The sequence below is a fragment of the Mobula hypostoma genome, chromosome 24, assembly GCF_963921235.1.
Source record: "Mobula hypostoma chromosome 24, sMobHyp1.1, whole genome shotgun sequence".
Classification (NCBI taxonomy): Eukaryota; Metazoa; Chordata; class Chondrichthyes; order Myliobatiformes; family Myliobatidae; genus Mobula; species Mobula hypostoma.
The window spans coordinates 47,412,027-47,432,564 of record NC_086120.1 but is presented as its reverse complement, the minus strand read 5'-3'; the positions used below and the strand labels follow the sequence as shown (position 1 = coordinate 47,432,564).

Here is a 20,538-nt window from a genome sequence, read left to right as displayed (position 1 = left end):
ATGTAATTTAAACATAACATACTAAGGTAACATAATAGTATACTAATTTATATATATATATACCAATAGAGAAAAGGAAAAAAAAACCCCCCAAAAAAACCACCGTGCAACTAACTAAAAGCAAAGCAAAGCAATGGGCTAACTTGGAACCAAGCAGAGTTAAAAAACTTAAAATCACCTCCTCAATCCCGACCTCCATTAAAAACAGTAAAAAAAACAAGAAGGGTATATAAATATGGAGCAAAAAAAGAGGAGAAAAAAAATTACATTAAATGAAAATATTGAATAAAAGATCTCCAGGTCTGTTCAAATTTAAGTGAGGAATCATAAAGATTGCTTGTAATTTTCTCCAAATTCAAGCATAATATCGTCTGAGAAAACCAAAAAAAGGTAGTTGGAGCATTAAGCTCTTTCCAATATTGTAAGATACATCTTTTCGCCATTAAAGTAAGAAATGCAATCATTCTACGGGCTGAAGGAGAAAGATTACTGGAAATTTTAGGTAGTCCAAAGATAGCAGTAATAGGGTGAGGAGAGATATCTATATTCAATACCTTGGAGATAATATTAAAAATGTCTCTCCAAAAAGTTTCCAGAGTAGGACAAGACCAAAACATATGAGTTAAAGAGGCTATCTGCCCCGGACATCTATCACAAAAAGGATTAATATGAGAATAAAAGCAAGCTAATTTATCTTTGGACATATGTGCTCTATGAACAACTTTAAATTGAATTAGGGAATGTTTAGCACAAATAGAGGAAGTATTGACTAATTGTAAAATCTGCCCCCAGTCATCCACAGAAATGATAGACCCAATTCCTGTTACCAATCTACCCTAATCTTATCAAATGGAGCTTTCCTAAGTTTCATAATAATATTATAAATCATAGCCGATGCACCTTTCTGACATGGATTAAGGTTAATTATAGTATCTAAAATGTATGTAGGAGGAAGCATTGGAAAAGAAGAAAGTATAGTACTTAGGAAATTTCTAACTTGTAGATATCTAAAAAAATGTATTCTTGATAAATTATATTTATTAGATTATTGTTCAAAAGACATAAGGGAACCATCTAAAAATAAATCCAAAAACCGTGAAATACCCTTAATCTTCCAAATTTGAAAAGCACGATCCGTAAAAGAGGGAGGAAAAAATGTTACCTAAAATAGGAATTGCTAGCCCAAATTGGTTAAGATCAAAAAATTTTCTGAATTGAAACCAAATACGTAAGGTATATTTAACTATCGGGTTAGATACCTGTTTGAGGCGTTTCAAATCAAAAAGAAGAGAGGAACCTAAAATAGAGCCAAGTGTGTAGCCCTGAACAGATTGTAATTCCAATGCTACCCATTTAGGAATGGATAGTATATCCTGGTCAAGTAACCAAAATTTCATATGTCGAATATTAATTGCCCAATAATAAAATCTAAAGTTGGGTAATGCTAAACCTCCATCTCTCTTAGCTTTCTGTAAATGCATTTTACCCAGTCTCGGGTTTTTATTTTGCCAAATAAATGAAGAAATTTTTGAGTCAACTTTATCAAAAAAAGATTTTGGAACAAAGATTGGTAATGCCTGAAATATATATAGAAATTTTGGCAAAAAAAACATCTTAACTGCATTAATACGACCAATGCCTCTCATCATCTTATACACCTCTATCAGGTCACCTCTCATCCTTTGCTGCTCCAAGGAAAGAAGGCCGAGTTCACTCAATCTATTCTCATAAGGCATGCTCCCCAATCCAGGCAACATCCTTGTAAATCTCTTCTGCACCCTTTCTATGGTTTCCACATCTCTCCTGTAGTGAGGTACCCAGAACTGAGTGCAGTGCTCCAAGTGGGGTCTGACCAGGGTCCTATATAGCTGCAACATTACCTCTCGGCTCTTGAACTATTCAGAGGGCTAAATAAAATAAAAATAAATAAACTAATGGTGACCAAAATGTAGCCTTTTCTAAACAACAATGCACTAATTAAGTTCTTATTTTCCACTTAATTTTAATAAAAATGTTATTAGTGAACTTATTTCGAACCAGAGGGGACCAAATTGGCTTCAAGTTTTGAGTAATATGCAAATCTGAGTTAACAATTCCGAATTGTCATACTGCTTATTTTTCTCCAACTGTCAGTGACAAAAATCACTTGTTTTTGAACCCTAACACATGAAACTAACACTATTTAAAAACTGATTGCTCTAAGCATGATGTAGTTTCTAATGGCTGTGCAAGTGTATACAACTAACGCTGGATGGAAACTATTCAGCCACCGTCTCCTGTCCCAATTGAGCGGCAGTGTACCTGATAAACAAAAGAAATCCTGGCTGTTTTCTTGATTTAGTTTTTAGTTCTTTAAGAGTTGTCCCCAAATAAACAACTGCCCTGACTAAGCAATGGCCCAATTTACCAGAATCCATTGTATTTTTTTTTAAGTAACTTCATTGCAAAGTACAATCAAGAACGCAAATATAAGACAATGGATGTGTCAAAATACGAAGACAATAAAAAAAAATCAATTCTCCAGATAAATAGAGTAAGTTATATTATGAAAATCTATTGATATAGATAGACAGTGTTAGTCATGTGATTTTTTTTTCAAAATGTAATTAAAAATTCTGTAAGTTTAGTTGGAAGCTATATTTTCTGAAATGATTTTTTTCTTGTATATCTTTCATAAAGATGATATGTAAACCAGAATTTCACATAATGTTTAACTTTTTTTTCTCTGTGATAATCTTCCATTCAGATAAACGGACTGACAAATCTGCAGTATCTGGTGCCATCCGGTTACATATTAGTGTGGAGATAAAAGGAGAAGAGAAAGTAGCCCCCTACCATGTTCAGTATACATGTCTGCATGAGGTAATCTATTATGCACTGATACTTAAACGTGGGTACAGTACTGTACAAAAGTTAGACATATATAGAGCTAGGTGCCTAAGACTTAAGCAGAGTACTCTAGTAATTTTATCTATTACACTGTACTGCTGCTGCAAACAAAAAAACTTCATGACATGTGAGTTATGATAAACCTGATTCTGATATGGGTCTCTATTGTAGACTGAGAGTGGGAAGGGGGCAAGAAGAGGGGAATGATGGTTCGGAAAAGAAGGGAGAGAAGAAAGAGCAAGAAGCACCAGAGAGACATTCTGCAATGATTAATAAACCAACTGTTTGGAGTCAAATGACCTTGCCTGGTGTCTTAAAGCTGGGTATGTCTGCACCCACAGCACCACCCCCCCCCCACCCCGCTCCTGGTACTCCTATCCCACACCTCTTCCACAGCGCACTTGCCTTGCCATTCCCAACCTCCATTGCTCCCACCAGATTTACAAACTCGCTTTCCATAGAGCTAGGCTGGCTCAGCCTTTTGGTCTGTACTGTATATGTATTCTTCCCCATGAAGAATCCACTACCATGAACTGTTGGCTGTTGTGGTCAGAAAACATTGTAGACTGCTTTTGTAAAAGTCTCACTGAGGAGGAGTTGCAAGTGCCTCTTCAATAAGACATGAGACATTTAGACACTAGTCTACTATGTTTTCTGATGTGGGCAGTCTGCTTGAATGGGGAGGTTGCTACATAAGATGGATGACTAGGAGAGCAAGTAGGAAGAAGCGAGAGTGATCATTGGGAATGAGTGAGAATTGTGTTTATAGACAGGAGGTTTTGGGCAGGGCAGTCCCATGTGCAGGTTGTTGACCAGATGTTGGCCTGGGTGTGGTGTGGAGGAAGTCAAGTGAAAATGACTTGGTCCACTGATAATTTGGGAGAAACTGGTGAACAGGAAACAGGGGCACAATTGAGAGCACCTTGACTGGCTGCATCACTGCCTGATATGGGAACTGTACTTCCCTCCATCGTAGGACTCTACAGAGAGTGGTGCAGACAGCCCAGTGCATCTGTAGATGTGAACTTCACACTATTCAGGACACTTACAAAGACAGGTATGTCAAAAGGGCCCACAGGATCATTGGGGACCTGAGTCACCCCAACCACAAACTGTTCTAGCTGCTACCTTCCAGCAAACTGTACCACAGCATAAAAGCCAGGACCAACAGGCTCCGGGACAACTTCTTCCACCAGGCCATCAGACTGCTTAACTCATGCTGACACAACTGTATTTCTATGTTATATTGACTATCCTGTTGTTCATACTATTTATTATAAATTACTATACATTGCAAATTTATAGGCAATAGGTGCAGGAGTAGGCTGTTCAGCCCTTTGAGCCAGCACCACCATTCACTGTGATCATGGTTGATCATCCACAATCAGTCCCTTTTCCTGCCTTCTCCCCATATCCCTTAACTCCGCTATCTTTAAGAGCTCTATCTAACTCTTTTTTGAAAGAATCCAGAAAATTGGCCTCCACTGCCTTCTGAGGCAGAGCATTCCACAGAACCACAACCCTCTGTATGAAAAAGTTTTTCCTCAACTCCGTTCTAAATTGTCTACCCCTTATTCTTAAACTGTGGCCTCTGGTTCTGGACTCCCCCAACATCGGGAACATGTTTCCTGCCTCTAGGTGTCCAATCCCTTAATAATCTTACATGCTTCAATCAGATCCCCTCTCATCCTTCTAAATTCCAGTGTATACAACCCCAGTCGCTCCAATCTTTCAACATATGACAGTCCTGCCATCCCGGGAATTAACTTCGTGAACCTACGCTGCATTCTCTCAATAGCAAGAATGTCCTTCCTCAAATTTGGAGACCAAAACTGTACACAATATTCCAGATGTGGTCTCACCAGGCCTGTACAACTGCAGAAGGACCTCTTTGCTCCTATACTCAATTCCCCTTGTTAAGAAGGCCAGCATGCCATTAGCTTTCTTCACTGCTTGCTGTACCTGCATGCTTACTTTCAGTGACTGATGAACAAGGACACCAAGATCTCATTGTACTTCCCCTTTTCCTAACTTGACACCATTCAGATAGTAATCTGCCTTCCTGTTCTTGCCACCAAAGTGGATAACCTCACATTTATCTACATTAAACTGCTTCTGCCCACTCACCCAACCTGTCCAAGTCATCCTGCATTATCTCAACATCCTCCTCACATTTCACACTGCCACCCAGCTTTGTGTCATCTGCAAATTTGCTAATGTTACTTTTAATTTCTTCATCTAAATCATTAATGTATACTGTAAATAGCTGCGGTCCCAGCACCGCGCCTTGCGGTACCTCACTAGTCACTGCCTGCCATTCTGAAAAGGACCCATTAAGCCTTACTTTTTGTTTCCTGTCTGCCAACCAATTTTCTATCCATGTCAGTACCCTACCCCCAATACCATTTGCTCTAATTTTGCACACTAACCTCCTATGTGGGATCTTATCAAAGGCTTTCTGAAAGTCCAGGTACACTACATCCACTGGCTTTCCCATGTCCATTTTCATAGTTACATTCTCAAAAAATTCCAGCAGATTAGTCAAGCATGATTTCCCCTTCATAAATCCATGCTGACTTGGACCAATCCTGCCACTGCTATCCAAATATGCTGCTATTACGTCTTTTATAAGTGATTCCAGGATCTTCCCCACCACTGATGTCAGAGTAACTGGTCTATAATTGCCTGTTTTCTCTCTCCCTCCTTTATTAAAAAGTGGGATAACATTAGCTACCCTCCAATCCACAGGAACTGATCCTGAATCTATAGAACATAGGAAAATGATTACCAATGTGTCCATGATTTCTAGAGCCACCTCCTTAAATACCCTGGGATGCAGACCATCAGGCCCTGGGGATTTATCAACCTCCAGTCCCATCAGTCTGTCCAACACCATTTTGTGCCTGATGCGAATTTCCTTCAGTTCCTCTGTTACCCTAGGTCCTCTGGCCATTATTCCATCTGGAAGATTGTGTCTTCTCTAGTGAAGACAGATCCAAAGTACCTGTTCAGCTCGTCTGCCATTTCCATGTTCCCCATAATAATTTCACCTGTTTCTGTCTTCAAGGGCCCAACTTTGGTCTTAACTATTTTTTTTCCTCTGCACATACCTTAAGAAGCTTTTACTATCCTCCTTTATATTTTTGGCTAGCTTACCTTCGTACCTCATCTCCCCACCCCCCACCCCCCCTGTATTGCCTTTTTAGTTATCTTCTGTTGCTCCTTAAAAGTCTCTCAATCCTCTGGCTTCCCACTCATCCTTGCTATGTTATACTTTCTCTCTTTTATTTTTATACTGTTCTTGACTTCCCTTGTCATCCACGGTCGCCCCTTACTCCTCTTAGAACCTTTCTTCCTCTTTGGAATGAACTGATCCTGCACCTTCTGTATTATTCCCAGAAATACCTGCCATTGTTGTTCCACTGTCATCCCTGCTAGGGTATCTTTCCAGTCAACTTTTGCCAGCTCCTCCCTCATGTGTCCATAGTCCCCTTTGTTCAACTGTACTACTGACACTTCCGATCTTTCCTTCTCCCTCTCAAATTGTAGATTAAAACTTATCATATTATGGTCACTACCTCCTAATGGCTCCTTTACCTCAAGTTCCCTTATCAAATCTGGCTCATTACACAACACTAAATCCAGAATTGCCTTCTCCCTGGTAGGGTCTAATACAAGCTGCTCTAAGAATCCATCTCTGAGGCTTTCCACAAACTCCCTTTCTTGGGGTCCAGTACCAGCCTGATTTTCCCAGTCTACCTGCATGTTAAAATCACCCATAACAACTGTAGAATTACCTTTGGGACATGCCAATTTTAACTCTTGATTTAACTTGCACCCTATATCCAGGCTGCTGTTTGGGGGCTTGTAGATAACTCCCATCAGGGTCTTTTTGCTCTTACAGTTTCTCAGTTCTATCCATACTGACTCTACATCTCCTGATTCTATGTCCCCCCTCGCAAGTGACTGAATTTCATTCCTCACCAACAGAGCCACCCCACCCCCTCTGCCAACCTGTCTGTCCTTTCGATAGAAATTTTTTTCCCCTGAATATTCACTTCCCAGCCCTGGTCCTCTTGCAGCCATGTCTCTGTTATTCCCACAACATCATACTTGCCAATTTCCAACTGAGCCTCAAGCTCATCCACTATATTTCTTATACTCAGTGCATTCATATATAATACTTTTAATCCTTTTAAAGTAATACTTTTACTCCCCTCACCTTTCACATCGATTCCTGTTGCACGTGCCCATACTCTCCGATCCCTTCCTGATCTTTCTGCCCCTTTAATTCTGTTGTCTTTCTTAACTTTTCTTATTCTCTCATTCCCTTTAACTCCATTCTTATATTTCCAGTTCATCCCCTCCGCCCCACTACTTAGTTTAAACACACCTGTGTAGCAGTGGCAACCCTGCCTGCCAGAACGTTGGTCCCCCGTCCCTTCTGTACAATTCATCCTTACCCCAAGATAGATCCCAGTGGTCCAAGAATCTAAATCCCTGCTCCCCGCACCAGCTCCTCAGCCACACATTCAGATCCCCTATCTCCCTGTTCATGTCCTCTCCAGCACAGGGAACTGGAAGCAAACCCAAGATAACCACCCTGGAGGTCCTGCTTTTCAGCCTTCCGAGTTCTCTGAAGTCATGCTGCAAAATGTCTCTCATCTTCTTCCCGACGTCATTTGTGCCGACATTCACCACCACCTCCGGCTGATCACCTTCTCCCTTATGGATGCCCTGCAATCGGTCTGTGACATCCTGGATCCTGGCACCAGCGAGGCAACACACCATCCTTAAATCCCGCCTGTTGCCGCAGAAACCCCTTTCTGTACCTCTCACTATGGGGTTCCCTACTGTCACGGCTCTGCCTGACGTCTGTCTCCTCGGCTTTATTTCAGCACCAATTTTTGACTCGCAGACCTGTCCGCCTCTCAGACTGGCAATGCCTTCTGTCCCGACAGCTTCCAAGAGGGTGAACCTATTTTCAAGAGGCACATCCCCTGTGGTCTCCTGTACTCCAAGCATCCATCCCTTCCTCATCGTTCCCTCCACCCCCCTTCTCTCTTCCAGTATCTTCAGTGTAACGATCTCGCTGCAGGTCCTGTCCAGAAAAATCTCATTTTCCCAGATGAATCTGAGGTCATCCCATTGCCTCAACACGGTCCTTCAGGAGCTGAACCCGGACAGACTTTCCACATTTGTAGCAGCCAGAGGCACCATCAACATCCCTGTCCTCTCACATTATGCAAGTAGCACACTGAATCAGTTGACCTGTCATTTCTTCACCACTTCTCACCCTCTCCAACTGTGGCGTAGTCTCCTCCCTCAGCCTCCTCGCTGAAGACTCCCGAGCCAAAGACTTGCACTTTTCTCACAAGGCACTTCCCTCGACAAGGTCACTCCCCTAGAGCAAACCTTGATTATATTGGCTGATATTTGACTAATTCACTTTGCTTGTCGCACCTAGACCGACCTCGAACGTTTGTCTTGCAGGCTGGTCACGACCGGGTTTTAAATCAACCGCTCCTTTTCAGCCAATGCCCTCACTCACTCCTTCAATTGTTGCACCTCGGCCGACCTCGAACATTTGTCTTGCAGACTGGTCTCGACCGGGTTTTAAATCAACCGCTCCTTCTATTTAGATGGATGTAAAGATTTTTACCTATGTATATGAAGGATGTTAGTAATAAAGTCAATTCAACTGAAATCAATTCAATAGCGAATTTCTGATTAGATGTTTCTGTTTTAATGTTTAAATAATTACTTTACATGAAAATTGATTACCTCCTCTGAAACCAGCAAAGTGTGGGCTCAACTTGGATTCAGTTCCAGTTTCAGATATTTTTGAAAATTTACCTAACATAATCACTTCTACTGTCACACACCGCTGACCCCCAAGCCTGCATTTCCTCATACAAGTCTTGCAAGTGTCTGTCAATGGTGCAGTGAAATGAAATTTCAGACTTAATGGCTTTAGTGTTTCTCCTCTTGTGTATTTGCTGTGGATATACAGAATACCACTGAATAAATACACATGAAAATGGTTAGCATCTTTTCATTTGAAAGTTCAGAGGTTTCAAAGATACATTTAAGGTCAGAGAAATATATACGATATACATCCTGAATTACTTTTTCTTCACAACCATCCATGAAAACAGAGGAGTGCCCCCAAAGAATGAATGACAGTTAAATTTTAGATCCCCAAATCCCCCCCAGTTCCCCCTCCCACACATAAGCAGCAGCACAGCAACAATCCCTCCCTTCCCCACCAGCAAAAAAAAAGCATCAGCACCCACCACTGAGCACTCAAGCATGCAGCAAAACATCAGCAAAGACACAGACTTGCAGTACCCCAAAGACTACTCATTCACCCAGTATTTGACATACCACAGGCTCTCTCTCTGCTTAATAAGGGAGAAAGAGATATTCCCGTTTCACAGTTATGCAGTATTTGCAGAAGGTTACCTGTTGAAATTGTAATGGTTGAATTACAGAATAACCATAAAATCTGAGGCCTATTTCATTTGGAAAAGTACCTGTACTTGAGGAAAGATTTTAAATATGTAACTTAATTCATGGATTCAGTGGTATGCATATACTGTTTATTACTTAGATTGATCTCTACTTGTACAATATCTAAATTTCTTAATGTCATGTAATTATTTTTAGCTGACTGTTCAGAATTAAACGTTATGACTTGGCTTTTCCTGGAAAACTGGATCCTCCATTTTCTTATGCTAAATGTTCTGCATTTTGTTTAATAGTGCCTTTTATTTTTCAGTTATTTTCTCCAAAGAGTACAAACAATATCCTAGCCATTTTATGACAGCACTATTGTCAGATTAGTGAATGTAACATTACATTTATATAAAGGCAAAAAATATTGCAAATTCTCATCTAGCCAGTCAGCATGCAGACAGGTGAAACCAGAATTAGTATTTTAGAATTGTAACTCATCATTAGACTGCATTTGTATTCCATTAAAATACTGCAGAGCATTGCACAGATTGGAAGCAACAAATACAGCCTGTTTTCTCATGTTCTGCTGCAAATACTTTGTTAAAGTATGCATATGCAATCTGTCCCCATGTTACAGTAATAGTCTTGTCATTCATTGTAGCAAAAGTTTATAGTTTATTTGCAAAGAGTTCTGATTTTGTGTCCTTATGAATTAGAATCTATTTCATTTCCTGACGGATATACAAAACAATGGAGTTGTGAAAATCCCAGATGCCAAAGGAGATGATGCTTGGAAAGTTTATTTTGATGAAACCGCACAAGAGATTGTCGATGAATTTGCAATGCGATTTGGTGTAGAATCCATTTATCAGGCTATGACGTAAGTAATACCGCTCTATGAATTGAATGTGAATCCTAGAATACCCTAAATATGTAAAACATGACATCATTTTCACATATGTTATTTGATACTAGATCTGAAAGCGCTAGATCCTTTTTCAAGTATTATTTTACCTTATTTAAAATCTTGGTACTTCATGTCAGTAGTATAGAAAACATTAGATCCAATATAGGTTCTGTGGTAAAAATGTTGGTCACTTGCAACATCACTTCTAATCACCAAAACCAAATTCATTGGCTGGCAAGGATATGACTGTCATTGATCATGGAGTGGTTTATTTTTTGCCATACAGCTAACAGAGTCATAGAAAAGTACAGCACAGAAACAGGGCTACTCCTATCGTCCTGCACTGGGACCATAGCCCTCCATTCCCGTACAATCTATGTACCTATAAAACTTAGCTTAAACGTTGAAATCAAGCTCACATGCACCACTTGTGCTGGCAGCACATTCCACACTCTTATGACCATCTGCGTGAAGAAGTTTCCCCTGATGTTCCCCTTAAACTTTTTACCTTTCACCCTTAACCCATGATCTCCAGTTGTAGTCCCACCCAACCTCAGTGGAAAAAGCTTGCTTGCATTTACTCTATCTGTACCTCTCATAATTTTGCATACTTCTATCAAATCTCCTCTCAATCTTCTACTTTCTAAAGAACACAGTCCTAGCCTATTTAATCTTTCCTTATAACTCATCCAGCAACATCCTTGTAAATTTTCTCTGTACTTTTTCAACCTTATTTACATCTTTCCTGTAGGTAGGTGACCAAAACTGCACACAATACTCCAAATTAGGCCTCACCAACATCTTCCACAACCTCTCATCTGCTGTACTCAATGCTTTGATTTATGAAGGCCAATGTACCAAAAGCTTTAAATGCTTTAAATGAGTTTTCAGATACCATAGCTTCACGTCGTAGTATCTCAGCACTCCATTACTTATACTTGCTTAATATTTAATTTGTACTTTTAATTGTAACCTTCCCTGGCATCTGAACCCTACTACAGCTTTTTGAAGCTAGTACTCAGGGATAGTTATGAGCAAGTCACTGTGGTGCCTTGCCCAATTAGTCATTATCCTTATTGTGATGGCAAGTGTCAGTGAGATGGACAGAGACTGTAGAGGACAGTTTGGAATATTCTGGGGTAACAGGAAATACAACTGAATATTTGCCTTATTATATTCAATGGTAACACATTGCATGCACAAGTACAACTGGGGTACATAGGTTTAGTTGGATGCATCAGCAAAGGAGATGAGGCTGAGTACACGGCTACGGTAGGAAACTTTGTCACATGGTGTAAGCAGAATTATCTGCAGCTTAATGTGAAAAAGACTAAGGAGCTGGTGGAAGACCTGAGGAGAGCTAAGGTACCGGTGACCCCTGTTTCCATCCAGGGGGTCAGCGGACATGGTGGAGGATTACAAATACCTGGGGATACGAATTGACAATAAACTGGACTGGTCTAAGAACACTGAGGCTGTCTACAAGAAGGGTCAGAGCCGTCTCTATTTCCTGAGGAGACCGAGGTCCTTTAACATCTGCCGGACGATGCTGAGGATGTTCTACGAGTCTGTGGTGGCCAGTGCTATCATGTTTGCTGTTGTGTGCTGGGGCAGCAGACACCAACAGAATCAACAAACTCATCCGTAAGGCCGGTGATGTTGTGGGGATGGAACTGGACTCTCTCACGGTGATGTCTGAAAAGAGGATGCTGTCTAAGTTGCATGCCATCTTGGTCGATGTTTCCCATCCACTACATAATCTATTGGGTGGCACAGGAGTACATTCAGCCAGAGACTCATTCCACCGAGATGCAGCACAGAATGTCATAGGAAGTCATTCCTGCCTGTGGCCATCAAACTTTACAACTCCTGCCTTGGAGGGTCAGACACCCTGAGCCAATAGGCTGGCCCTGGACTTATTTCATAATTTACTGGCATAATTTACATATTACTATTTAACTATTTATGGTTCTATTACTATTTATTATTTATGGTGCAACTGTAATGAAAACCAATTTCCCCCGGGATCAATAAAGTATGACTATGACTATGACTCCAACCAAGGGCAATGAGGAATGTTTGACTCTGGGCCTGCACTCACTGGAGTTCAGAAGAATGAGGGGAGATCTATTGAAACCTATTGAATATTGAAAGACCTAGATAGACTGGACATGGAGAGAATGTTTCTTATAGCGAGAGAGCCAAGGACCAGAGGGCACAGTGTCAGAATACAAGGACGTTCCTTTAGAACAGATAAGGAAGAATTTCTTTAGCCAGAGGGTGGCAAATCAATGGAATTCATTACCACAGACTGCTGTGAAGGCCAAGTTATTTGGGTATATTTAAATCAGAGAATGACAGGTTCTTGATTCATAAGGGTGTCAAAGGTTATAGAGAGAAGGCAGGAGAATGGGGTTGAGAGAGATGATAAATCGTTCATGATGGAATGGTGGAGCAGATTTGATGGGCTGGGTGGCCTAATTCTACTCCTATGTCATATGGTCTTAAATATAGAAGCACTTATTGTAGACCCAACTGAGTGTATTTTAATATTGGTGCCGCATAAATTGGATGTTTTAAATCAATTATGTAGCTCATTTATTTTAAAGTAATGTTCGAGATGTACAGAAGACTGGGCAAAACTTGTTGAGAGGGAGAAAGAAATCAATACTCCAGAACTTTAAAAAAAAATGCAAGTGTGCTTTATGTTGTAGAGAAGGGCAAGTGAGATCGCAGATTAAGTTGACGGGTAACTGTAAGTGTAAGATCACCATGGAGATTAAACAGAAGTGTTTTGCAAAACAGTTACCTAAATTGTATTTGGTTTCTTCAGTGCAGAGTGGACTATATTTTGAGTGCCAAAGGCAATACACCAATTGAAAGAAAACACCACAGTATCGTAGTAGTTATTGTAATGTTGTTAAGGCTCGTGGCGTCAGAGTTTGGAGTTCAAATCCAATGTCATCTGTATGGAGTTTATCCATCCATCCTGTGAAATATGTGGATTTTCTTTGGATGCTCCAGTTTCCTCCCACAGTCCAAAGACATGTTGGTTAGTAGGTTAATTGGTCAATGTAAATTGTCCCACCATTAAAATCAGGAGTTGCTGGGTGGTGCGGCTCGAAGGGCCGGAAGTGCTTATTCTGTGCTGTATCTCAATAAATAAACAAGTTGAGGTGAATCGATGCTTCGCTGTGAGGGTGTGTCTGGGTCCCTGCAAGCACTTATTTTCTCTCTCTGTTAAAGACTTACTGACCTAAAAGCATGATTTCTCCTTTCACAGCACTGCTTGATATCCTGATTATTCTTATTATGTTCCATATTTATTTCAGATGTTCAGCATTGTTTTTAGTTAACTTATGTATTTAGTGGTTAGATTACTGTTGGCTGTATATTATTCCACTGTGAAGTTGACTTAAATAAAACACAAGTTAAAATTTAAGGAAATGCTGCTAACAGTTGTATCTGTGTCCTTTTGTAGACATTTTGCCTGCCTGTCTTCAAAGTATATGTGCCCAGGTGTACCCGCAGTAATGAGCACTCTTTTGGCAAATATTAATGCGTACTATGCACATACCACCGCCTCTACCAATGTTTCCGCCTCTGATCGATTTTCAGCCTCCAATTTTGGGGTATGTACGTAAATTGCTCCCACTTTTTGTAGATTCTCTGTAATAGTTAAATCTATAACATTTGAACATAAATTAAGAAAAAATGAAAGCCTTAATTAATAGTGTAGTAAAGCAAAACAGTATGTTTTTAAACAGGAGCTTGTATCTTCCGTTAATTGACTTATAGGAAAGCTATAAGAAAAAAAGCTAGGTGTTGCTCCGATCACTGTCCCACAAGTGCGCAAAATATCACGCATTTTCACTAAAGCGTTGCCGTAATACATAGCAGGGTTATTAAAAATTACATTCCGCATGAGATAATGACTGAGTCTGTATCTCCAGTACATTTTTCTGCCCAAGATACCAAACAATGGCCACATCCACAACCATTTGGGATATCTTGAGTACAATCATCTGAGTGAAGGTTTTCCTCCATTTGATGTAAAATTTTATATAGCTGTGCATTGTTTTTATATATAAATTTGGACAGTCTGTGTAAATGTGCTTTAAAAGTGGCTTTCTCATGATGATTTACTGCCAGTGATAAACATAAGGTGGTGCAGTAATGGAAAGCTTTGTTCTGGCTAATTCATTTTTGTTCAGAAATTTGTTAGATGAGTTGCTCTTTGGAGTGTTAGTGCCAAGTAACATTATGATAAAGTATGTAATCTTTCGGGAATCCCTTAACGTAAACTAAGACTTCTGTGATTTTATTCTAACGTGAAACAAGTGTTCCTGGTTTCATTGTGGTTGAGATGGAAAAATCAAATTTTAAAAATGCTGAAATATGTAATACATGATATATGTTGAAATACTTCTGGAAGAATACTGTGGTAGAAAATAATGATTAATATTTGGCTATTCTTGATAGCCTCCTTGTCATTGGGTTTGGAGGATTTCGTGCCTCAATGACCCAGAGAGCTACGTTGGCTGGAGTCATGGCTTTATGCTTTGGGTTTTGGTATGGTCACCTATGCCAAACAGATCAAATAGTAGAGGCCAGACTAAGAGTGGTCCACCGGTCCTTCAGGTTCATGGGTTCAGCTCAGGGCTAACAACCCTGACCAGTAAAACAAAGTTGTATGGAATTAGCAAAGAAGAATCCTTCTGCATATGACTCTGATGGTATTCCTGAGTCTCCAGCTGGGACTTGAATGACTGACAGTAGTGATAACCAAGAGGAAGTGACTGACATGATGAAGCAAGCCCTGAACATTGCCAGAGATGGAGGAATTTAAGAGAAAATGCAAACATTTTTGGCTCTATTATAGTGGTGTGACAGCCATATGTAAATATTATGATTCTTATATTTATGATTGATATTGCAGTATTAAATGGAATTGACAATGAGTTGAGGATGAAGTTTTACAAATGTTTTCTAGTGAATGAGATGCTATCTGTCCTTGTGCTTCAAAACAGTTAAATTTGTTGTCATTTCTTGCAGAAAGAGAGGTTTGTAAAGCTCTTGGATCAACTGCATAATTCCCTTCGCATTGATCTATCAATGTATAGGGTAAGTTTTTGTACAAAGTTGTGTCTTCTCTTTGAATCAGTGGAAAGTTGTATTGTAAATGTAAGTGCAAATTAATGCCCTGATTTGATTTCAGTTCATATAGCAGAAAACTACAGGAGTCTTTTTTTTAAAGTCAGTCAGTTTTGAATCTTCTAAATAAAAAAAAAATTTGGATTCAAACAAATGCTGTGCGGGCTATAATAAAGGGAAATGTAATTACAAAGGAGAAATACGCAAATTATCTCAATTCTGGCAAAATGAGATGACAGTTTGCATGTTGGACTTCTGTTGATGTAGTATTCATTACTACAGTCTCAGATGTTTCAAGTGTGGAGCAAATTGTCATGCTTGTATTTTACACCTATTGCTCCACACTTAACTCTGGATTTACAGTAGTTTGTACAACCAGTGTGCAAAGTTAATGTAAACCTTCCTTCTTTCCCACCCCTCCTTGGCTCACCTTCCTGATTATCATTAATGAAAGGACCTATTGGCAGACTTCACTTTCTTTAAATCAGTAACATCAAACTAACAACAAGAAGTATTTTATCCCAAGCAACACACATCAAAGTTGCTGGTGAATGCAGCAGGCCAGGCAGCATCTCTAGGAAGAGGTACAGTCGATGTTTCGGGCCGAGACCCTTCGTCAGGACTAACTGAAAGAAGAGCTAGTAAGAGATTTGGAAGTGGGAGGGGGAGGGGAGATCCAAAATGATAGGAGAAGACAGGAGGGGGAGGGATGGAGCCAAGAGCTGGACAGGTGATTGGCAAAAGGGATATGAGAGGATCATGGGACAGGAGGCCCAGGGAGAAAGAAAAGGGGGAGGGGGGGAAAACCCAGAGGATGGGCAAGGGGTATAGTGAGAGGGACGGAGGGAGAAAAAGGAGAGAGAGAGAGAAAGAATGTGTGTATATAAATAAATAACAGATGGGGTACGAGGGGGATGTGGGGCATTAGCGGAAGTTAGGGAAGTCAGTGTTCATGCCAGCAGGTTGGAGGCTACCCAGACGGAATATAAGGTGTTGATCCTCCAAGCTGAGTGTGGCTTCATCTTTACAGTAGAGGAGGCCGTGGATAGACATATCAGAATGGGAATGGGACATGGAATTAAAATGTGTGGCCACTGGGAGATCCTGCTTTCTCTGGCGGACAGAGCGTAGGTGTTCAGCGAAATGATCTCCCAATTTGTGTCGGGTCTCGCTAATATATAGAAGGCCACATCAGGAGCACCGGACACTTCATCTGTGAGTCGGCTGGGGTGATATACTGCGTCCGTCTGGGTAGCCTCCAACCTGATGGAATGAACATTGACTTCTCCAACTTCCGCTAATGCCCCACCTCCCCCCTCGTACCCCATCTGTTATTTATTTATATACACACATTCTTTTTCTCTCTCTCCTTTTTCTCCCTCTGTCCCTCTGACTATACCCCTTGCCCATCCTCTGGGTTTTCCCCCCCTCCCCCTTTTCCTTCTCCCTGGGCCTCCTGTCCCATGATCCTCTCATATCCCCTTTGCCAATCACCTGTCCAGCTCTTGGCTCCATCCCTCCCCCTCCTGTCTTCTCCTATCATTTTGGATCTCCCCCTCCCCCTCCCACTTTCAAATCTCTTACTAACTCTTCCTTCAGTTAGCCCTGACGAAGGGTCTCGGCCCGAAACATCGACTGTACCTCTTCCTAGAGATGCTGTCTGGCCTGCTGCGTTCACCAGCAACTTTGATGTGTGTTGCTTGAATTTCCAGCATCTGCAGAGTTCCTCGTGTTTGCAAGTATTTTATCCCTCCTGGCAAGCATCTTTGCAAGTGACAGAAATGCTACACCTGCTCATTCGCCTCCTCCCTCTTCTCCATTCAGGGCCCCAAACAGTCCTTCCAGGTGATGCAACACTTCACCTGCAAATCGGTTTGGGTTGTCTATTGTATCTGGTGCTCCTGATGCAGCTTCCTCTGCATTGATAACCCCAATGTAAATCAGGGACCACTTTATTGAGCACCTTCGCTTCATCCACCAAAAGTGGAATTTCCCGGTGGCCGACCATTTTAATTCTGATTCCCATTCCCATCCTGACATGTCAGTGCATCTTCTGCCACGATGAGGCCACTCTCAGAGTGGAGAAGCTACACCTCATATTCTGTCTAGGTATTCTTCAACATGGCGGTGTGAACATTGATATCTCTTTCTAGTTTTCTTTTTCCTTCCACCTTCAATCTTCTCCTGTTCTCCAGCCTGGCCTCTTTCTTCTTGTATGAACATGAGAAAATCTGCAGATGCTGGAAATCCAAGCAACACACACGGTCAGCCCGAAATGTCAACTGTTTACTCTTCTTCATAGATGCTGCCTGGACTGCTGAGTTTCTCCAGCATTTTGTGTGTGAGGCTCTTACTTTTCTCCTCACCTGCCTGTCATCTCCATCTGGTACCCCTCCTTCTCTTTCTCCTATGGTCCACTCTCCTCACCTATCGGACTCCTTCTCCAGCCTCTTCCACCTATCACTTCCCAACCTCTTACTTTATCCCACCTCCCCCACCTACTTGGCTTCACCTATCACCTTCTAAATTCTCCTCCTCCTCCTCCCCCCCCCCACCTTTTTATTCTGGCATCTTCCCCTTTCCTTTCCAATCCCGAAGAAGGCTGTTTATCCATTTCCATGGATGCTGCCTAACCTGCTGATATTCTCCAGCATTTTGTGTATGTTGCTCTGGATTTCCAGAATCTGGAGAATTTTATAACTGTTTGAACTAAAAAGGGCAGTAACAAGAATCATTTGTGTAGATTGCACATGCTATTTAAAACAGTAATGAATTGCTGTGTAAGCCAAAGTTAAAGTTGCACTTCAAATTAAACGCAAACAACAGGAATTCTGCAGTTGCTGGAAATTCAAGCAACACACATAAAAGTACGAGGGGGAGGTGGGGCATTAGCGGAAGTTAGAGAAGTCGATGTTCATGCCATCAGGTTGGAGGCCACATCGGGAGCACCGGATGCAGTATATCACCCCAGCCGACTCACAGGTGAAGTGTTGCCTCACCTGGAAGGACTGTTTGGGGCCCTGAATGGTGGTAAGGGAGGAAGTGTAAGGGCATGTGTAGCACTTAAAACGCCATCCCCTTCTCGCAATTCCTCCGTCTCCGGCACATCTGCTCTCAGGATGAGGCTTTTCATTCTAGGACGAGGGAGATGTCTTCCGTTTTTAAAGAAAGGGGCTTCCCTTCCTCCACTATCAACTCTGCTCTTAAACGCATCTCCCCCATTTCACGTACATCTGCTCTCACTCCATCCTCCCGCCACCCCACTAGGAGTAGGGTTCCCCTGGTCCTCACCTACCACCCCACCAGCCTCCGGGTCCAACATATTATTCTCCGTAACTTCCGCCACCTCCAACGGGATCCCACCACTAAGCACATCTTTCCCTCCCCCCCCCCTGCATTCCGCAGGGATCACTCCCTACGCAACTCCCTTGTCCATTTGTCCCCCCCATCCCTCCCCACTGATCTCCCTCCTGGCACTTATCCGTGTAAGCGGAACAAGTGCTACACATGCCCTTACACTTCCTCCCTTACCACCATTCAGGGCCCCAAACAGTCCTTCCAGGTGAGGCAACACTTCACCTGTGAGTCGGCTGGGGTGATATACTGCGTCCGGTGCTCCCGATGTGGCCCTTTATATATTGGCGAGACCCGACACAGACTGGGAGACCGCTTTGCTGAACATCTACACTCTGTCCGCCAGAGAAAGCAGGATCTCCCAGTGGCCACACATTTTAATTCCACATCCCATTCCCATTCTGACATGTCTGTCCACAGTCTCCTCTACTGTAAAGATGAAGCCACACTCAGGTTGGAGGAACAACACCTTATATACCGTCTGGGTAGCCTCCAACCTGATGGCATGAACATCGACTTCTCTAACTTCCACTAATGCCCCACCTCCCCCTCGTACCCCATCTGTTACTTATTTTTATACACACATTCTTTCTCTCACTCTCCTTTTTCTCCCTCTGTCCCTCTGAATATACCCCTTGCCCATCCTCTGGGTTCCCCCCCCTTGTCTTTCTTCCCAGACCTCCTGTCCCATGCTCCTCTTGTATCCCTTTTGCCAATCACCTGTCCAGCTCTTGGCTCTATCCCTCCCCCTCCTGTCTTCTCCTATCATTTTGGATCTCCCCCTCCCCCTCCAACTTTCAAATCCCTTACTCCTTCAGTTAGTCCTGACGAAGGGTCTTGGCCTGAAACGTCGACTGCACCTCTTCCTAGAGATGCTGCCTGGCCTGCTGCATTCACCAGCAACTTTTATGTGTGTTGCTTCAAATTAAAGATGTCTTTGTATTTTTTGCTCAATTGCCTATCTTTCTCTGATCCTGTAAGGTAGTACTTTGACTTACACATGCACACTCACCCATACATCTCCCCCCCCCACCCCCGGAGGAACTCAGCATTTTGGTGTGTTGCTAGGATTTCCAGCATCTGCAGATTTTCTCTTGTTAGTTCTTTGACCTTGTAGTTCTTCTCAAACTAAACTTGAAATAAACATATAATGTCTTATACAGTCATAAAGTTAAATGTATTTGGCAGCCTGGGTCTCTGCACTTTGGGTCAGGTGCCTTCAGTGACCATTTTGACTTCTGGCGTGAAATGGATGGGGCTATTATAAAGAATAGAGAGACTACTGCAACAGTGCACTGCCATTGTTAGAAGCTTGTAGTAAAGCTGTAGGGCTAAGAGAACTCCCATTCATTCCAGTTTCACTTAAATGTTTTCCCTAGCTTGTTGATTCCTTCAAGTGGCTTCAGTGAAGACCATTGGTTATGCTACCGAATCATGAGAAACAAAGAACTGCAAATTATTGGTGGTAACTGATTTCAAGAATCAGTGTTAAAACTGATTTCAAGAATCAGTGTTAAAACTGATTTGGAAAGGGATGAATGTCTATTCTATATAATTTGTAGTTGATTTTATTTCAAACCACCTCAGTTTTGCTGATTACAAAGGGGCACAGCAGAAATCAATTTCTTGTCGTGCTATATAATCTATTCTATTTCTCCGTACCAGAGGTTACTATAAATACTTCGGATTTATTAGTGCTATGACTGAATCTACTTACTGAACCGTAGTCCATTAGTAAGAAATATGTTATCATCATAGAAACAAGATTTCTAATA

General features: G+C 41.6%; 1 protein-coding gene across 4 annotated transcripts in view; it reads left to right on the top strand.

The window, feature by feature from the left end:
- The window catches only part of LOC134337269 (protein unc-13 homolog A), a 298,564-nt gene that overhangs the window by 199,945 nt on the left and 78,081 nt on the right, over positions 1–20,538 (top strand). For all 4 annotated transcript variants that reach the window (XM_063032135.1, XM_063032134.1, XM_063032133.1 and 1 more), the window contains 4 exons: positions 2,747–2,862; positions 10,065–10,228; positions 13,737–13,887; positions 15,311–15,379. In XM_063032135.1, coding sequence (XP_062888205.1) covers positions 2,747–2,862; positions 10,065–10,228; positions 13,737–13,887; positions 15,311–15,379 — 500 coding nt within the window. The remainder of the gene's footprint in view (positions 1–2,746; positions 2,863–10,064; positions 10,229–13,736; positions 13,888–15,310; positions 15,380–20,538) is intronic.